Raw genomic sequence first — 20,433 nt, 5'->3', positions numbered from 1 at the left:
TATTGGCTCCAGCAGACCCCCGTGACCCTGTGTTCGGATTCAGCAGGTTGGAAAATGGATGGATGGATGGATTAAAACTATAAAAACAGATTATAGATTGAACAAAAAATACACACAGAGCAGCGCTAATAAAAATAACTTAGTTCCTGTTCCAAATATCAATAACGCACATAGTACTCATCTCTGCCCCTCCGAAACATTAAATATTGCACTACTGTATTAAATGTTAGAGCTTTAACTAACAAGATGTTTTTTATCAATGATCTTATTAGTGATAAAAAGTGAAACGTGGCTTAGCTCAGATGGCGCAGCTGTTTTAATCGAATTTAATCGAACAGTTTTACTCGTGCAGATCGCCAAGGAAAGAGAGGCGGTGGCTTGGCAAACATTTACTCGAGCCGGTTAAAATGTAAAGATGTCAGTTTTGGTAAATTCAAGTCCTTTGAGTATCTCGCCGTTGTTATCCATGGAGATTCTCACGTTCTATTATCTATATTCTATTAATATTCTATTATTCTATTATCTATAATATGTTCGTATTATCTGTGTACTGACCTCCTAAATTCAATGCGTCTTTCTTTGAGGAATTCTCTGACTTGATGTCAATTTTAATTATGAACTATGACACACTCTTAATAGTCGGCGACTTTAATTTTCATATAGATAATCAATGTGACCAAAAAGTAAAAGAATTTATGAACCTCCTGGACTCTTTTGATTTGAGACAGCTCGTTAATCAGCCTACACATAAAGCAGGTCATACGTTAGACTTAGTGATTACTAAAGGACTAAAAGTTGATATAAAGCAGGTCATTGATACGGGTCTATCAGACCATTTTCTTCTACTTTTTAATATAGAAATAATGATAGAAAACACTCATGAGAAGCATATTGTAAAAAAACGCTTCTTTGACTCATCAGCAGCTTTAAAACTTTCAAACATTCTAACAAATCAGTCCGTTTATAGTGCCAACTATAATAGCGAGGAGAATGTAAATAGTAAGGTGGAAAGATTTAATACTAAAGTGAGAGCTGCTGTTGACTCAGTTGCACCTGAAAAAACAGTTAAAAAATCTTCTAGCATTGTTATACCATGGAAGACCCAAAGAGTGTCTGATCTAAAGAGAACATGCCGTAGAGCTGAGCGTAAATGGAGGAAAACTAAACTAACTATTGACTATGAAATATTAAAAGTTAAAATAACAGAATACAATAACACAGTCCGTCTTGAGAGGCGCTGCTATTTCTCTAAGATTATAAATAACAATGTTAGTAATCCCAGAGTCTTATTTTCTATGATTGATCGTCTGTTAAACCAGGTAACTCAAAGGAATGCCTCCTAAGTACTTCCAGTAAAACCTGTGAGGCTATCGCTTTATTTTTCAATCAAAAAATTAATGATATTCGAAATAACATAGTATATCTCCCCAACACTAAGGATCCTCCTAAACCCCAGCATTCCGTTATAAACAAATTAAATAGATTTTCCTGATTTACATAAAATAATTTCTCAAATGAAACCCTCAACCTGTGTCCTTGACCCAATACCAACAAATTTTTTCAAAGAAGTATCAGGCGTGCTAATTGATAATGTTCTTGACATAGTAAATTTGTCATTAGATACGCGGGAATTCCCAGACTGTCTTAAGACTGCGGTAGTTAAACCCCTACTTAAGAAAAATAATCTCGATCCCTCTGCTCTTGAAAATTATAGACCCATCTCTAACCTGCCTTTCTTAAGTAAAATTCTAGAGAAGGCAGTCATTATACAGTTAAATGAGCACCTCAATAAACCTGCTATTCTTGATAAATTTCAGTCAGGTTTTAGAACAAATCACAGCACAGAAACTGCACTCGTTAAAGTAGTAAATGATTTGCGGGTAAATGCAGACAGAGGCCATTTATCTTTTCTCATCCTCTTAGATCTGAGTGCTGCATTTGACACCATTGATCATAATATTCTTAGAAATCGCCTTAGTCAATGGGTGGGCCTCTCTGGCAGCGTCTTAAATTGGTTTGAATCCTACATGGCAGGGAGAAAATTCTTTGTTAGTTGTGGTAATTATAACTCAAAGACACATGATATCCTATATGGTGTTCCACAAGGCTCTATCCTGGGTCCGCTGCTCTTCTCAATCTCCATGCTTCCATTAGGTCAGATTAATTCAGGACACAACGTGAGCTATCACAGCTATACTGATGACACACAGCTGTATTTATCAATAGCTCCTGATGACCCCGATTCTCTTGATTCACTCACACAATGTCTAACTTGTATATCAGAATGGATGAATAGTAACTTTCTCAAATTAAATAAAGAGAAAACTGAAATCTTAGTGATTGGCAATAATGGATACAATGAGGCTATTAGAAATAAACTGGATACATTAGGATTAAAAGTCAAAACGGAGGTAAAAAGCTTAGGGGTAACTGTTGACTGTAATCTGAATTTTAAATCGCATATTAATCAGATCACTGGGACAGCATTTTTTCACTTAAGAAACATAGTGAAAGTTAGACCTCTTATATCATCGAAAGATGCTGAGAAATTAGTTCATGCGTTTGTTTTCAGTCGACTAGATTACTGTAACGCACTCCTCTCAGGACAACCCAAAAAAGACATAAATCATTTGCAACGAGTGCAGAATGCAGCTGCTAGAATCCTAACTAGGTTAAGAAAATCTGAGCACCTCTCTCCAGTTTTGATGTCACTACACTGGTTACCTGTGTCATTCAGAATTGACTTTAAAATTCTGCTTATGGTTTATATAGCCTTAAATAATCTCGCCCCATCTTATATATCGGAATGTCTGACATCTTATATTCCAAATCATAACCTCAGATCCACAACTGAGTGTCTCCTTAGAATTCCAAGAGCAAAACTTAAAAGAAGTGGTGAGGCAGGCGGCCTTCTGCTGTTATGCACCTAAAATCTGGAATAGCCTGCCAGTAGGAATTTGCCAGGCTAATACAGTGGAGCACTTTAAAAAACTACTGAAAACACATTACTGTAACATGGCCTTCTCATAACTTCACTGTAATTTAATCCTGACACTCTGTATATCCAATTCATTATAATAACTAATCATGGTGGCTCTAAAATCTGTACTAACCCCTACTCTCTCTTCTGTTTCCTTTTCCGGTGTCCTTTTGGTGGTGGCTTTTGCCACCACCATCTACTCAAAGCACTGTGATGTTCCAACAATGATGGATGGATTAAAAGCCAGAAGTCTGTATGACCATCAGCATCAAGTGACTCCGTGAGAACCCTAACTACAAAGAGGACTATTTCATTTATGTTAGGTAGAAAGCCCAGAGGGGACTGGGTGGTCTCGTGGCCTGGAACCCCTGCAGATTTTATTTTTTTCTCCAGCTTTCTGGAGTTTTTTTTTGTTTTTTCTGTCCACCCTGGCCATAGGACCTTACTCCTTTTCTATGTTAACTAATGTTGTCTTATTTTAATTTCTTATTTTGTCTTTTAGTTTTCTTTTCTTCATTATGTAAAGCACTTTGCGCTACTTTTTGTATGAAAATGTGCTATAGAAATAAATGTTGTTGTTGTTGTTTAATTGTCCTGTCAGTCAGTGGGTGTTGTGTTTGTCCTGACCAGAGGCAGCAGAGTGCTGGTCATATTCTGTGCTGCATTCATCCCCCCTCTGTAGTCCCCTGTGACCCTGGAGCAAGCAGGTGCCACACCAGGAGGGGATTCGACTAGAGCTGATCGACTCCACTATGTCCACCAGTAGAAGTTCTCCAGTACAGAAGGAGAAATGCAGGCTGCCCTAAGATGGCTAAAGAAATGGAGACTCACGTAAGCCTTTTTTGACAAACAAAATGTGCCCCGCTTTAGTTCATCAGTGACAGGGCCGTCTTAACGTATGGGCACAATGGGCACTGGCCGGGGGGCCATAGGAGCATAGGGGCCCCCAATGTTTCTGATGCCTATGTATGTTTGTGTTATGCTATCAAAACAGGGGACCCAGTGTACTGCTTTGCCCGGGGGTCTATGATGCTGTTAAGATGACTGTTATCAGTGACAGTTACCCTGAGAAGAATCTTCAGATCAGGGAAGACCTTCCACAAGAAAGAGGAGCCTACTAATGCAGCCCCTATAGATGCCAGCAGAGGGCTGCCTGTTGGAACTACAACTCCCATGCTCTCCTGCAGTATCCAAAATGGAAGCCAGAGGGATGTTGCCATCCAGCATTCCAGCAGGACACCCGACTCCAGGAGGCAGTTGAACCCAGCAGGGGGCGTATGCTCCCCGGGAATAATACACATTAATTAGAGAGAGCAGCTTTTACTAAACCAGCGTTTCTCAACCTTTATGTATTTGCGACCCAAGTTTTCATAACAGTTTTAATTGCGCCCCCCCTAACGTTTGTAATGAAAAGAGCATACTAATACCAATTTGTTCTTTTTTAATTAATGATATATTACAGATGCATATTTTTTTATACCTACTTAACTTTTATTGACATTTATCTAACACCATATTTATTTTTCTAGTATCAGAATGTAGTTTAAGTTAATTTGTTTTGGTTTCAATAGATGTATTTTTCATATTTTCGATTCTTGTTTTCTTTTTTTCACATCTTCACGCCCCCCTAGGGAGGCCCGCCTCACAGTTTGAGAACCACTGTACTAAACCAAAGGTCCATATACAGTATATATTGTGACCAGTTGGGGGTGCTAGGGAGCCCCCAAACCCTAAAAACAGACAACCCAACACAGTTCAGGTTTCAAATAAACAATTCTTTAATCCACGCAGCCCCAAATAACAATTAATCTGGCCAAAACATAGACTCTCTTCCTCCAATGAGTTTTGCCACCCTGAGCAATGGCAGTGGGTCGCGTTTAAGGTGAACCCAGGAGCACTTCCAGTGACATGGCATGGCCAGTTGGAAGTACTTCCAGGTTATAAAGAAGCCAGGAAGGTAATGGCACTGCCCCCCCCCCCCCCCAGGGTTCCCTACAGAGCTGCAATTCGAGACTGGCACTCTATATGAGGGACACTGCCACCTAGTGTAATGCGGGATGAACTGCTCCCTTTCGTCTTCTCTTGCCAGCATCTTCAGGCATCCCAATTAGAATGGGAATCATAAGTTGTCCCTGCCAGGTACTGCCCCAATTTATTCCATCCTTCCATTATGGCATCCCGGTCAGGTAAGGATTCCACCTTCAGCCTGGGTGGGATGCCCATCCATTCCCTGGGGTATCTACAATATACTTTATATGTATATATAAAGAGAATATAGGACAGCACGCATTGGCTGGCATCCTTACCAGGATTGGCCTCATTCCTTTAACCAGCCGGGAGGCCAATACAATGGAGAAATAGGGGAGTCTTGGTATTATGGCTGTATGCGCCCCCCGACCCACTACATGGCAGCATCCCTGGTCTTTGGTACTCATTTAGACACCCACAGGGAATGCTGGAAACTGTAGTCCAGTGGGGGCAGCCCTGTTGAAGTCAGGTCCTTGGAGCAGTCAGATGGCAATGCTAATCACTGTGCCACCCAAGGCTACCGTCACACTGGCTTGAATGTAAAAAGTAAAAAAGGGAATATTTATACTCAGTTTTTAGGAATTCATTAAGGGAGCACTAAAACGTCTTTTTAAAACCCCCATCGGAGAACACTTGTTATACCCCCATTACTTTTTATTTACTCAGCCGACGCTTTTATCCAGACTCATTTTCAAATCCCCAATGTGCCATCAAATTACTTGCTTATTTTTACAGTCGGAATGTGCTGGCTGGTGAGTGACTCTGTCAAGGACGCCCAGGCTCTGCTCGCACTGCCAGCTTCATCGGCTCACTTCTGATGTTCGGCCACATTTTGTTTGGGGAAAGATTGCGTTTCCCATTGTGAGTACAAGCCAGCATTATGTAATTCAGGGGCCGTGGCGGACACTGGGCACAAGGCAGGGAGCAGTCTCAGGACTGGGTGCCAGTTTGTCATGGGGCACACTCAGGCCAGTCCACATAACCTTCATGTTCCCTCTGAGGACTGGGTAAGGGGGTCGGTCTGAGTAAAGATTTCAGCTACACTGGCATTTTCAGCATTACTGACTACAACAAGACAAAGAGAAGACCTCCAGAAAGGGTGCAGGCCATTTGTATAGTGCTTTAGCCTCCAAGGCTTCTGAGCTCACACTCTCTTTTCTCTGTCAGCCTTAAAGCAAGCGGGTACCTCTCTGGAATGCAGCCACACCACCGGCGCTTCAGAAGAGATCACCCACCTGATGCTAAGCCTGTTCAGGCCTGGCCGGTACTCAAATGGGAGACCCTCTAGGAAAAAGTTTGGGTTGCTGCTGGAAGAGATGTTGTTGACTCCAGCAGGGAGCACTTAACCTGTGGTCTATATGTGGATCTCAATGCCCCCCAGTGCAGTGACGGGGACACTTGTGCTGTAAATATGGCACTGTAAAACAGAGGTCCTGACTCTATGTGGTCATAAAAGACCCCTGGGCATCCTTCATAAAGAGTAGGGGGTATCCTGATATTTAGGATAAATTGCCCACCACGGCCTTGTCATTCAGGCCCACTAATCATCCCATGTCTCTAATTGGCTATCTCTCTCTCTCACTCCTTCATCACCTAACAGCTCATGTGTAGTGAGCACACTGGCGCAAAATGGCTGCCATGGCATCGTCCAGGTGAATGCCACACATTAGTGGTGGTTCAAGTTGCTCCTCACTCACTGAAGAGAACTACATACTTGTAAAGAATTATTATTATTATTATTATTATTATTATCTCTCTATTATAAAGGAAAATCTAGAGACGAGACTATTGCCAAGAGATTTTTTCAGGTCTCGCCCTCCTCTCCACCATTTCTGGTTAACAGCCCACGCAGCCCACTGGTGTGAATGCTTTTGTCAGACACAGTTCCAGCGCTCTCAGCTCTTATAAATCTTTACGTTTTCCTCACTTTAAGTTCCCAATAAAAGAAGACGTATTATGTCCAAATCTTATTGCTGAATTTCATCCCAAAGGGATATCAACAGAAGAAATGAGTACACGGGCAATCTTAGCACAGAGAAACGATGAAGTCAAACGAATTAACGCGAAAATTGTCGATCGGTTACACAGCAAATTGGTTAAGTGCGTATCAATAAACTCTGCTGAAAGAGTTGGTGGTGATGGTGCGGAAGATGAAAACATCAACTTAAAATATCATGAAGAATATTTACAAGAGTGAACACCATCCGGTCTTCCACCGCACGAATTACTGTTGAAAGAAGGACATATCGTAATGTTATTGTGTAATTTATGTCTGAGTGATGGGCTATGCAATAGGACAAGATTAGTTGTATTTAAATTTGGTCGAACAATTCTAACATGTAAAATTTTAACAGGCGACAAGAAAGGTAATGGAGTACATCTTCAGGGGATAACATTAGACACGAAAAGAGATCTTGATATGCCATTCATATTAAAATGTTTACAGTTTCCCGTTAGAATAGTTTTTGCTATGACAATTAACAAATTACAGGGACAAACATTCGATAAAGTTGGTTTATTTATTAGAGAGAAAGAAACGAAATTCACTCACGGGCAGTTATACGTTGCATTGTCACGATGTACAGTACTGTGCAAAAGTTTTAGGCAGGTGTGAAAAAATGCTGTAAACAAAGAATGCTTTCAGAAATATAAGTAATGATTGTTTATTGTTATCAATTTACAAAATGCAAAGTGAGTGAACAAAAGAAAAATCTAAATCAAATCAATATTTGGTGTTACTACCTTTTGCCTTCAAACCAGCATCAATTCTTATAGGTCCACTTGCACAAAGTCAGGGATTTTGTAGGATTCTAGTCCGGTGTCTGATCGACCAATTCTACCAAACAGGTGCTAATGATCATCAATGTCACACGTAGGTTGAAACACAGTCATTAACTGAAACAGAAACAGCTGTATAGGAGGCTTAAACCTGGGTGAGGAACAGCCAAACTCTGCTACCAAGGTGAGGTTGTGGAAGACCGTTTCATGTCGTGGCAAGATTGAGCACAGCAACAAGACACAAGGTAGTTCTACTGCATCAGCAAGGTCTCTCCCAGACAAAGATTTCAAAGCAGACTGGGGTTTCAAGATGTGCTGTTCAAGCTCTTTTGAAGAAGCACAAAGAAACGGGCAACGCTGAGGATTGTAGACGCAGTGGTCAGCCAAGGAAACAGTGCAGCAGATGAAAGACACATCAAGCTTATTACCCTTTGAAATCGGAAGATGTCCAGCAGTGCCATCAGCTCAGAACTGGCAGAAACCAGTGGGACCCAGGTACACCCATCTACTGTCTGGAGAAGTCTGGCCAGAAGTGGTCTTCATGGAAGAGTTGCAGCCAAAAAGCCATACCTCTGACGTGGAAATAAGGCCAAGCGACTCAAGTATGCATGAAAACATAGGAACTGGGGTGCAGAAAAATGGCAGCAGATGCTCTGGACTGATGAGTCAAAATTTGAAATATTTGGCTGTAGCAGAAGGCAGTTTGTTCATCGAAGGGCTGGAGAGCAGTACAATAATGAGTGTCTGCAGGCAACAGTGAAGCATGGTGGAGGTTCCTTGAACATTTGGGGCTGCATTTCTGCAAATGGAGTTGGAGATTTGGTCAGGATTAATGGTGTTCTCAATGCTGAGAAATACAGGCAGATACTTATCCATCATGCAATACCATCAGGGAGGCGTATGATTGGCCCCAAATTTATTCTGCAACCGGACAACGGCCCCAAACATACAGCCAAAGTCATTAAGAACTATCTTCAGCGTAAAGAAGAACAAGAAGTTCTGGAAGTGATGGTATGGCCCTCACAGAGCCCTGATTTCAACATCATCGAGTGTGTGTGGGATTACATGAAGAGACAGAAGGATGTGAGGAAGCCTACATCCACAGAAGATCTGGGGTTAGTTCTCCAAGATGTTTGGAACAACCTACCAGCCGAGTTCCTTCAAAAACTGTGCAAGTGTACCTAGAAGAATTGATGCTGTTTTGAAGGCAAAGGGTGGTCACACCAAATATTGATTTGATTTAGATTTCTCTTTTGTTCATTCACCGCATTTTGTTGATTGATGAAAATAAATGATTAACACTTCCATTTCTGAAAGCATTCTTTGTTTACAGAATTTTTTCACACCTGCCTAAAAAGTTTGCACAACGTTCAAACTTCAACACAATATTGACAAAAAGTTAATTCCAAATATTGTTTTTACTAAAGTTTTACAGTAAAAGTATAAGTTTAAAAAGTATTTGTGTATGAATTTCAAAGCCAAACAGAATGAAAACGTATAACGCAATGAATAACACGACATAAAACATAATTTTCTTTCAATTAATTACATCTTACTATTTTTTTAGTATGGTTAATTACTCACTGTAATGTAAAATAGTTAGTTCTATTATGCATATGTAACAATCCCCATGAAAATAACAATCTGTTTAAATTGTACATCCGCTTCCCATACACGAGTGACTGAGCTGGGGGTTGGCGAGCGAAGCAAGCAGGGGGCAGAGCTCCCTAGTTATTATTATTATTATTATTATTATTATTATTAGTAGTAGTATTATTATTAAATGGCATTTAAAGGAATCTAAGATTATGAGGAAAAAGATTTTCTGGGCTGATGGTGAAGCTCGTGTGGGGGTCCGTGGCTGTGTGAAATTCTCTTTTAAAACAGTGTGGCAGCACCAAGGCCAGATTAAGACCCCCATAGGTCCCTTGGTGTTTTCGCCCCTTAACAGAGAGTTGATCAAGGCAGTGTGCAGACTTGGGGTCGCTTAACACATTGTGGTGTTTCTCTTGTTTGATTTTGGCGTGCAGATACTCAGTCATATCATCAGGCAGGGAGGGTGGTCCTCCTTGTTCACGTTGACTTACAGAAAATCGACTGTTTCATTGAGCTTGTAGGGGAGTCTTGGAGAATAGGACCTTTGCCGTCCCAGGTCCCTGGGCGCACACCCGGGGATGTCCTGATGGTAGGTCTGTGTATATGTGAAGAGACAAAAGGCAAATGGCTGTGGGAATCTTGATGAAGGAAGTTGCTAATTGTGCTTAGCATGACATCCTCAGCGAGGGTCCGTGGGTCGTTTGGTATTATCTGCACAAGCTGTGGGCAAAAGTGGTCTGACAGGGGGATCAATGAAGGAAAGGAGATTAAGATGAGATGATAAGAGAGAGAAAAAGGAATGCAAGGATCGCGGCAGAGCCGGTGAAGTGGAAAGGAGGTACGGTGGTCTGAGAAGCCCCAGGATAGTCACTAACCCGGTCCTTCCACAAGATCCGGTCGCTGGCATAGACTACCAGTTCCATTCTACGCTGGCTTCTTTTAAAAAAGAACAGTGGAACGATGATTCCTTGAAGTTTGCCCGGAATGCCATCATTTCCATTGATGGCACATTGTCGGAAGAGTCCCCACCATTGGGACCTTACTTTGTTTTGGAAAATGATCTGTTGTATCGAGTAGCGGAACACGAAGGCGAGGTGTGGAAGTTCTTGTTAATTCCGTGGACCTTCCACCTGGAGGTCTGCAAACTGGCTCACCCCCACCTCTTAGGCGCCCATCTCAGGGCAGAGAAAAGAGAGTGAAGGGTCATATATTGTGACGGGCGGCCATGGAATGGAACGACTGGGTGAGAGAGCATCACTGAGGCAATAACTCCCCTGGGACACTAGAGGGCAGCCCTCCTGGGTGCCTGTGACACCACAGATTTCCACAGGGCATGCTGTGGTGCTGCCCTGTTGAATTCCGTGGGGGCCGCCAGGGGGAGCTACAGAGCCCTATAGAGGACTTCAACCACACCTGGGAGTGATTCCAGATAATGCTGATGAGCCACTTGGAACACTCCCAAAATAAAAGGAGCCACCTCACTCCATTTGGAAAGCCAGAGTCGGGAGGAGGAAAACGAAGTTTGCCAGGGAGAGGAGTGGAGGCGGCAGGACAAACCGAGAGATGGAGAGAAGGAAGAATCTAAAGGACTGTGCTTTATTGTGTTGTGGTGTTTTGGGACTGTGCCATGGGGAGGAAGAGAGGCTCCCCGATTGTAAATAAATTGTGTGTTGTGTGGAAAACTTGTGTCTGCTTGCCTGTGTTGGGTTTGGGGCGGCTGTATGCGCCCCAGTGGTCCACAATATATATATATATATATATATATATATATATATATATATATATATATATATACAGTATCTATATATATATAATTCACTAAGCCGCTGACAAGTAGCCACCCATGGAAAGCACGCAAGACAGCCACGCCCACCAACTCTAAGACCATTGGATACGACGAAAACTCACAGAGCCACGCCCACCAACTCGGACGCAGCAACTCACAAAACATTACGTCATTGGATACGACGACAACTCTCCGAGCCACGCCCACCACCTCGGACGCAGCACCTCACGACACAGGGCGTCATTCACGTTCGTCTCTGCTAGACTCCACATGCACCTCTGAGCCACGTTCACTTTTCATTATTCTTTTCAGTTATGACGCATGCACCACCATCGCAAACTGTTTTACACGCCATGGTCTTAGAGTTGGTGGGCGGGTCTCCATGAGTTGCTCTTGCGAGCGGGCACATGCTTTGAGAACGATGGTGGACGCGGCAGGACCATGTAAGAAGAGGCATGTTTGTCGCGGTTGTGAATCGCTGAATGAGCGTGCGACGGCGGTCCTCCAATTGTCAGTCATGGACAATTGTATGTTTCCCTCTCAAAACACAATGAAGGAAGCAGTCTTTAAAAACCAATAAGCCCTGTGCCTCTGTTTCATTAGCGTCTCACCTGCTTCACCGATGCAGGCCCTGCAACAGTCGAGACGCTCTCTCAGCAGTTGACCTTCTACACAAGCTGTGTGTGTGTGCGTGTGTGTGTGGGTGGGTGTTAGTTAATTAGCTACTCGAAGGATTTCAAGATTTAATATGCACAAGCGGTAACACTGCAAAAGCAGGCCAAACCAGAAAAGACAGCTGGCAAAAAGTGGCTGACAAATTAAACGTGTGTGCAATGTGCATTGTACTTACTGAAAGCAATGTTATGGATTTTGCAAATGTTCATTTTTTTCCCTCCTTTTAGGCAACTGTGTCTTTCCGGAAGTGTTCAGCCATCAATAAATAATTATGCGGTGTATGCCTGCCGGAACACGTGTAGCGAGCGAGAGAGAGTGAAAGCGAGAGCGAGCGACACACACACACATACAGGCGTGCGAGAGAGAGAGCGCTGGACACATAAGATTAATAATACTTCGTTACATTGATATAGCGGTGTTCTCAGTGTTCAAAGCACTTTCCACACAGGGAGGAACCGGGAAGCGAACCCCCAATCTTCCACAGTCTCCTTACTGCAAAGCAGCAGCACTACCATTGCGCCACAAGGCAGTTAAAGAATGCACCGGCCTCGATTTTGTTTTCACTTCTGTTTACAGCGATCGGGTCGTAGCGTGCATTGTTGCAATGTTACTTTTCTTGGTGGCTTATTACATTACGGATGTTTCACATGTTCATTGTTTCCCCTGTGCTTAAAAGACATTAAAAAAGTGTTTCTCAACTGTGACTCTGGAACCTCACAGTACGCAAGCTATATTAAGCGTCAACAACGAAGACCCACTACACCTTAATCTACAAGTACTTACAACTGTGTCGTTCAGGAAGTGTTCACCCATCAATACATAATTATGCGGCGTATGCTACGTATGCTATGTTCCGGGCACGTCTAATCGGGAGGAGGCCCCAGGGAAGACCCAGGACACGCTGGAGGGACTATATCTCTCGGCTGGCCTGGGAACGCCTTGGGATTCTCCCAGGAGAGCTAGAAGAAGTGGCCGGGGAGAGGGAAATCTGGGCATCTCTGCTCAAGCTGCTGCCCCCGCGACCCGACCTCAGATAAGTGGAAGAGGATGGATGGATGGATGGATGGATGGATGGATGGATGGATGGATGGATGGATGCTATGCCGCGGGTTGGCTAGTTTGCTATAAAATAGCTAAAATGCATTTATCATCCTCTTTAATAAAATCCCTGTGTGCATCCAGGTGTCCATGTGTGTGTGTCTTCTGGTGAAGTGCGCATGCGTGGGGCACGGTGCGATGCGCGATATTACTGTCAGAGAAAGTTAGAGGCGTTTTACGGAAATACAAACCAGTATTACTGCGAGAGGAAATTAAAGGTACACAATACAGTGACGCATATTACAGCCACATACAAGCCAGTATTACTGTCAATTACTGGCATCCTTCAACATCTGCAGTAAGATGCTGCAGATGTTCTATCAGATGGTTGTGGCGAGTGCCCTCTTCTACGCAGTGGTGTGCTGGGGAGGCAGCATTAAGAAGAAGGATGCCTCACGCCTGGACAAACTGGTGAGGAAGGCAGGCTCTATTGTTGGCATAGAGCTGGACGGTTTGACATCCGTAGCAGAGCAACGGGCACTCAGCAGGCTCCTATCAATTATGGAGAGTCCACTACATCCATTAAACAGTGTCATCTCCAGACAGAGGAGCAGTTTCAGTGACAGACTGCTGTCACTGTCCTGCTCCACTGACAGACTGAGAAGATCATTCCTCCCCCAAACTATGCGACTCTTCAGTTCCACCAGAGGGGGTAAACGTTGAACATTATTCAAGTTATTGTCTGTTTTTTACCTGCATTTTTTTTATTACTCTTTAATTTAATATTTTTTGCTGCTGGAGTATGTGAATTTCCCCCTGGGATTAATAAAGTATCTATCTATCTATCTATCTATCTATCTATCTATCTATCTATCTATCTATCTATCTATCTATCTATCTATCTATCTATCTATCTATCTATCTATCTATCTATCTATCTATCTATCTATCTATCTATCCGGATATACAATTTAAACAGACTGTTATTTTCATGGGAATTGTTACATACTCTTTCGATTCTACGTTGCATCGCTTCTCCGTGATCATTAATATACACCTGACCAAACTGTGGTTTCTTCGAAAATAAACTTGTCGTAGCTTTAATTGTTGCGGGACCACAGATTCTCATAGCGTATGGTTCATCATTGTGTGAATCTATGCTTTGAGCACTGATTGATGCGAATGCGAGCAGATTATTGTAGAGTCTGATATTTTGCCTGTAGTGTTTGCAGATTTCACTTTCATCAGACAACAAATCTTTTAATTCTCGCCGATATGCCTCTTCATTGGGAGGCAACACTACTTTTCCCTGATGGCAACGCGAATTGGACGATCTACAAGTCTCCGACTTAAACTTTAAAGCCGAACAAGATCTATGTAGAGTCCTGGTGCTTTCTGTCTTGCTCTCTGGTTGTGAGACATGGACGCTATCCACTGACCTGAGACGAAGACTGGACTCCTTCATGTGTGTCTCTTCGGAGAATCCTTGGGTACCGTTGGTCTGACTTTGTGTTGCTCATGGAGTCCTGAATGAGGCACATTACCTACATTGTGAAGGAGCATCAGCTGTGGCACTACGGCCATGTGGCGCGTTTCCCTGAGGGTGATCCGGCTCGTAAGATCCTCATTGTCGGTGACCCGAGTGGCTGGACCAGGCCAAGGGGTCACCCATGTAACACCTGGCTGCGACAGATAGGGGGTCATTTCTGGAGGGTGGGACTGGACCGCGTGTCTGCCTGGGGGGTTGCAAGTTGTTGACGAGTTGTTATCGTCATGTCAACGTACTGTACCAGTGCATGCTCCCCAACTTGACTTGACTTGAAATCTATCTACTGTCAGAAGAGATTAAAGGCATATTACCGACGCGCACGCCTGTATTACCGCCAGAGAAAATTAAAGGTATATTACAGACGTACAAGCCAGCGGACATACAGGACAGCATTACTGTCACAGAAAATTAAGGACACACAATACACGGCGGCAGCCCATGAAGAACGGTCAGCTCAGCAAGTAAACATCAACAAAAGAAAGGCTGAACGACAAAGAAAAATACGACCAACAAAAAGAATGAGGTCAAAGTCCCTTGCCATTTAATATAGACTGTTCCTACTAATGTTTATACACTACTGTTCTAGCACCGGTATTGTAACGGGCTAAATGACTAGTAGAGAATAATAAAATAACAGTTTCAGCCTTTATGCATAAGCTCAGAAGATAAAATATAACAACTCGAGCACAAACTCGTCAGATCATAAAGTCGGGCTTCTTTTAATAATTACCTGGTCACTTGCTAGGTGCAATTTGAATCTGGGAGCCAATTCAACTCTTACAAGAGACTTACCAGGAAGACTTGATGCTGGAATTTCTGCCAGAGAGGCTTCCACAAAGTACTAAATGAAGGGTGTAAATACTTCCGTGAGCGTTTTTGATATAAACCTTTCTGCAAACACGTCCTTCACTTTGTCAGAATGGGTCATTGAGTGTAGATTGATGGGCAAAAATGGCAAATTTATCTGTTAAAAATGAAATCTACAACGGAATAAAGTGTGCAGACAGTGAAGGGACGTGAAGGTGCTGTGGTGCGGTCGCACTGTTTGTCGTTTCCTAGGCCTGTGAACGTATTTTTGTATTGTAAACAAGCGCCATTTGGAGGATCCTTGAAACAGACCCTTGCAGTGAGTTGCCTTCCACGTCACCAACCCCCCCCACCTCACTACAGTGCCCACCACATTGTACTCACTCAGAGATGCTCTCTCCAGCCGGGATGTGCTCCACTTCATAACCCTCTTGACGCAGGACATCCAGCACGGTGTTGTTACCTAGGAAGTGTCCTGAAACAAAGAGCAGAGGTGGCCCTTCAGGACGCCAGCAAGTTTGCAGTCATGCAGAGCGGGCAGCTTAGGTGCTGTTTAGTCAGTCATATTGTGCCTTTTAAGTGGACACCATTACCATATTTAGTTTAGAGTGGATGAGATAAACTTTAGAGCACCATAGATGTGATGTTTGCTCTGATGGTGTTGGTGGAGAAGTTCAGAAAAGGCCAGAAGGAGTTGCATTGAGTCTTTGTGGACCTGGAGAAAGCATATGACAGGGTGCCCAGAGAGGAGTTGTGGTATTGTATGAGGAAGTCAGGAGTGGCAGATAAGTACATAAGAGTTGTGCAGGATATGTAAGAGGGAAGTGTGACTGTGGTGAGGTCTGCGGTAGGAGTGACGGAGGTGGGATTACATCAGGGATCGGCTCGGAGCCCTTTCTTATTTGCAATGGTGATGGACAGGTTCAGAGATGAGATTAGACAGGAGTCCCCGTGGACTGTGATGTTTGCTGATGACATCGTGATCTGTAGTGAGAGTAGGGAGCAGGTTGAGGAGACCTTGGAGAGCTGGAGGTGGCAGAGTTAAAGATGCTAAGATTTGCATTGGGTGTGATGAGGATGGACAGGATTAGAAATGAGGACATTAGAGGGTCAGCTCAAGTTGGACGGTTGGGAGACAAAGTCAGAGAGACGAGATTGCATTGGTTTGAACATGCTGAGTATATTGGGAGAATGATGGCAAGGATAGAGCTGCCAGGGAAGAGGAAAAGAGGAAGGCCTAAGAGGAGGTTTATGGATGTCGTGAGAGAGGACATGCAGGTGATGAGTGTAACAGAACAAGATGCAGAGGACAGAAAGATATGGAAGAAGATGATCCGCTGTGGCAACCCCTAACAGAAGCAGCCGAAAGAAGAAGAAGAAGAGATAAACTTTATTAATCTCATAGGGAAATTCAAATTCAGATTCATATTTGATCTGGTTATGGATGTGTTGAGTCCCTCTAGTGCAGGCTTTGGGCTGATGACAATGTGTTGTGTACCACCGGAAAAGAGGAGGTAAAGAGGAAGAATGGAGAAGGGCATTGTAAGATCGAGGCCTGGAGATAAATAGGAAGAAGACAACAGAATATATGAGATATAATGATAACCAGGATTCTGAAGTTAGCCTGCAGGGGTCAGGTCAAGTCAGGTCAGGTTGGGGAGCCTGCATTGGTACAGCGTGTTGCTGCACCCACTGCACAATGAAATAGCTCAGGATCCTGGTTGGCAACTCCCTAGATAGACACGCCATCCAGCTCCATCCTCAGGAAATGAATCTCTATCTGCTGCAGCCAAGTGTTACATGGGCGTCCCCTTGGCCTGCTCCTCAACAATGAGGGTCCGGTGAGTCTGATCACCCTCGGGGAAATGCACCACGTGACCGTAGTGCTGTAACTGATGCTCCCTCACAATGCAGGTAATGTACCTCATTTGGGACTTCATGAGCAACACAAAGTCAAACCAGCAGTACCCAAGGACTCTCCGAATAGACACACAGTACTGAAAGAGTCCAGTCTTCATTTTAGATCACTGGATAGCGTTCATGTCTCACAACCATATAGCAAAACAGGGAGCTTCAGGACTCTAAAGACTTGGACCTTCATCATTTTGCTGAGATATCGGGAGCAGGGGGGCCATTGAAAAAGTGGAGAAGTCTAAATATGTAAGATCAGTGGTAGCCCGAGATGAACAATTAGATGCAGAGATCACCCTCAGAGCACAGTGTGGATGGGACAATTGGATGACGGTATCTGGAGGATTGTGTGATTGAAGAATTAAAGCAACAGTTAAAGGAAAGGCTTTCAAGAGAAGCAATAATGGATGAAGTGGAGACACGGACAGTAAAGGGAGCACAGCAGGAGAAGACGTTGGATGTGGAAGAAATGAGAATGTGGTGATGGATGTTATATTAATATATAGAATAATATAATAATACTCAATTACTTAAACAATTTGGGAGGGGTGGGGTTTGTGAAAAGGTCCCCCTGTCATCATGGGACCCTTGACACACACCCAGAATGCCCTAATGGTAGATCCACCCCTGACTGCAGCACAGATCTGTACCACAACAGCAGGCCTCACATCCGAAGGAAGCCTAGCCCCAAACTCCACTGGCAGATTTCCAGCCTGCACAGGCCTAAATGTGGAGCAAAGGCACTTAAACAGTTAAAAAAAAAAAATCTCAAAATTTTCTGAAAAGTTAGAGAGGAACACAACAAAACCTCTGGTCATAATATAAACAAAATAAGTTCCTCTATTTTACAGTACAGATGAAATATTGTCAAAAAAAATAAATCCCATGGTTCCATTCAGGAAATTGGAAACAAATGCCGAAGCTCGTAAAGAAGCGAAAAAATGAAAACAAGGAAAAGGTTTCACAATAAGAAGTGAAAGAGAAACAAATATGTCAAAAACGCAAAAAGGAGGAAGGCTTGAGGGGTTAACAAAAGTGGGAGTCAAGTCCCCCTCTGCCCAGTCCCCTCTTTTATTTCCCCCCACACCTCTCATGAATGCCATCTAATTAATGTCGTGTTGTATTAATGTTGAGTTAATTTGACTAAAGCCGATCAGAGTTTGTTTTTGTTTCTTTACTTCTGAGATTTTCAAACCAGTTGTTGGAACTTAGTGTGCCGCCATGTTGAAAACATTTGGCACCGGATGGACAGACACTATTGAAACAAATCATGTGACCAGCTACCACGCCACACGACAGTAAACATGTGACCGGGTCTGTCAAACGATACGACTCCTAAACAATGCTACACGTCCTCGATGTGACACGCTAGCATTGGGGACTTTCAGGTAACAAATTATTCAACTGTGCAGCGGTCATGGTGACGTTCAGATTCACACTATCCAAAGACGGTGATTTGTTTCATTTATTTTGGGGACCCCAGGAACGCACCCAGCCTTGACTTGGCACACATACATTCACTCACAGAGACTATGTTAGTGGCTCAATGAAGAGATAAATAAAAATGAAATATATATAAGAACACACAATATAACAAAATTCACATATGTAAAGGCCCTCCCCAGCTTCCCGACGGCGATAGTAAACAATAACAGTAACAACAATCAATAAACACAACTAACGAGGCCCAAAACCGGTCAGTCTAGCAGATGCAGAAGATGATGATGCATGTGTGCATGGAACAGCTTTCTTAAAGCAATGTAAAGTTTTGTCCTACCGGGTTCCTGATGAGTCATGAGGAGATGAAGAGATTAGGAGCGCTCCCCAGACAAAGACATATCCAACCAGTTCAAACTCACATGGTCAAGAAGGGACAGGACGGCAACTGTAATCCAAAGTATTCGAGACATAATCCAAATGAGCATGAAGAGATGTAGTAACAAATAGACGGACCGTTGCGATCCCCTCTGCGTCTTTCAGGTTTCTAGTTAACACTAGAATTACCAAAGACTTGTAAATCTGGCCCACCTTACATCCGTTCGCACTTCTCCATCAGCGTCTTTTATCCTGTAAATGTGCCGATAAAGACAAGCATCTAGCAGCCTGCTATTTCATCCCCCAACCACCGCAGAATGTGCACAAAGTTCTCCCAGCTCAGGCCTTGATTATCTGGGAGTGAAGTGCTGGAGTTTTAGAGTGCAAATAATAGATCGTTATTTGGAACACATGCATTTCACATGTGTTCCGTTTCTACAATAATCTGTGTAAACACATTGTTAAAACAGAAACGTGTTTCATATTTTAGTAATAAATGTCCCATGACCCAGTGTTAGGATATAGCGGGTTGGATAATGGATGGATGGATGGATGGATAGTAATAACTGACAAAATGTAGGCATAAACTATATAATGTGTGATATGTGTGATTAAATAAACACTTTCACAAAAGGTTCAAGGATGGTATAACAGTGTCCGTGGTGCAGCGGTAAGAATTGCTGACTTGTAATCAAGAGTCGTCGGTTCAATCCTGACTATATGATAGATAGATAGATAGATAGATAGATAGATAGATAGATAGATAGATAGATAGATAGATAGATAGATAGATAGATAGATAGATAGATAGATAGATAGATATGAAAGGCACTATATGATAGATAGATAGATAGATAGATAGATAGATAGATAGATAGATAGATAGATAGATAGATAGATAGATAGATAGATAGATAGATAGATAGATAGATAGATAGATAGATAGATAGATAGATATGAAAGGCACTATATGATAGATAGATAGATAGATAGATAGATAGATAGATAGATAGATAGATAGATAGATAGATAGATAGATAGATAGATAGATAGATAGATAGATAGATAGATAGATAGATAGATAGATAGAATAGATAGATAGAATAGATAGATAGATATTATATTATATTATATTATATTATATTATATTATATGATATTATATTATATGATATTATATTATATTATATTATATTATCCATCCATCCATCCATCCATTTTCCAACCCGCTGAATCCAAACACAGGGTCACGGGGGTCTGCTGGAGCCAATCCCAGCCAACACAGGGCACAAGGCAGGAACCAATCCTGGGCAGGGTGCCAACCCACCGCAGTATATTATATTATATATATTAATAATAGATAGATAGATAGATAGATAGATAGATAGATAGATAGATAGATAGATAGATAGATAGATAGATAGATAGATAGATAGATAGATAGATCCCAATTTGAAATCGATGGCTATGA

The 20,433-nt window shown here is 42.6% G+C and overlaps 1 protein-coding gene across 2 annotated transcripts in view; it reads right to left on the bottom strand.

Annotated features, from left to right (window-relative positions):
• Positions 1 to 20,433, bottom strand: part of trabd2b (TraB domain containing 2B) — a 384,138-nt gene that overhangs the window by 60,885 nt on the left and 302,820 nt on the right. For both annotated transcript variants that reach the window (XM_051932730.1, XM_051932731.1), the window contains exon 5: positions 15,622 to 15,712. In XM_051932730.1, coding sequence (XP_051788690.1) covers positions 15,622 to 15,712 — 91 coding nt within the window. The remainder of the gene's footprint in view (positions 1 to 15,621; positions 15,713 to 20,433) is intronic.

This window comes from Erpetoichthys calabaricus, chromosome 10 (assembly GCF_900747795.2).
Source record: "Erpetoichthys calabaricus chromosome 10, fErpCal1.3, whole genome shotgun sequence".
Classification (NCBI taxonomy): domain Eukaryota; kingdom Metazoa; phylum Chordata; class Cladistia; order Polypteriformes; family Polypteridae; genus Erpetoichthys; species Erpetoichthys calabaricus.
This window is presented reverse-complemented; position numbering and strand designations above follow the sequence as displayed.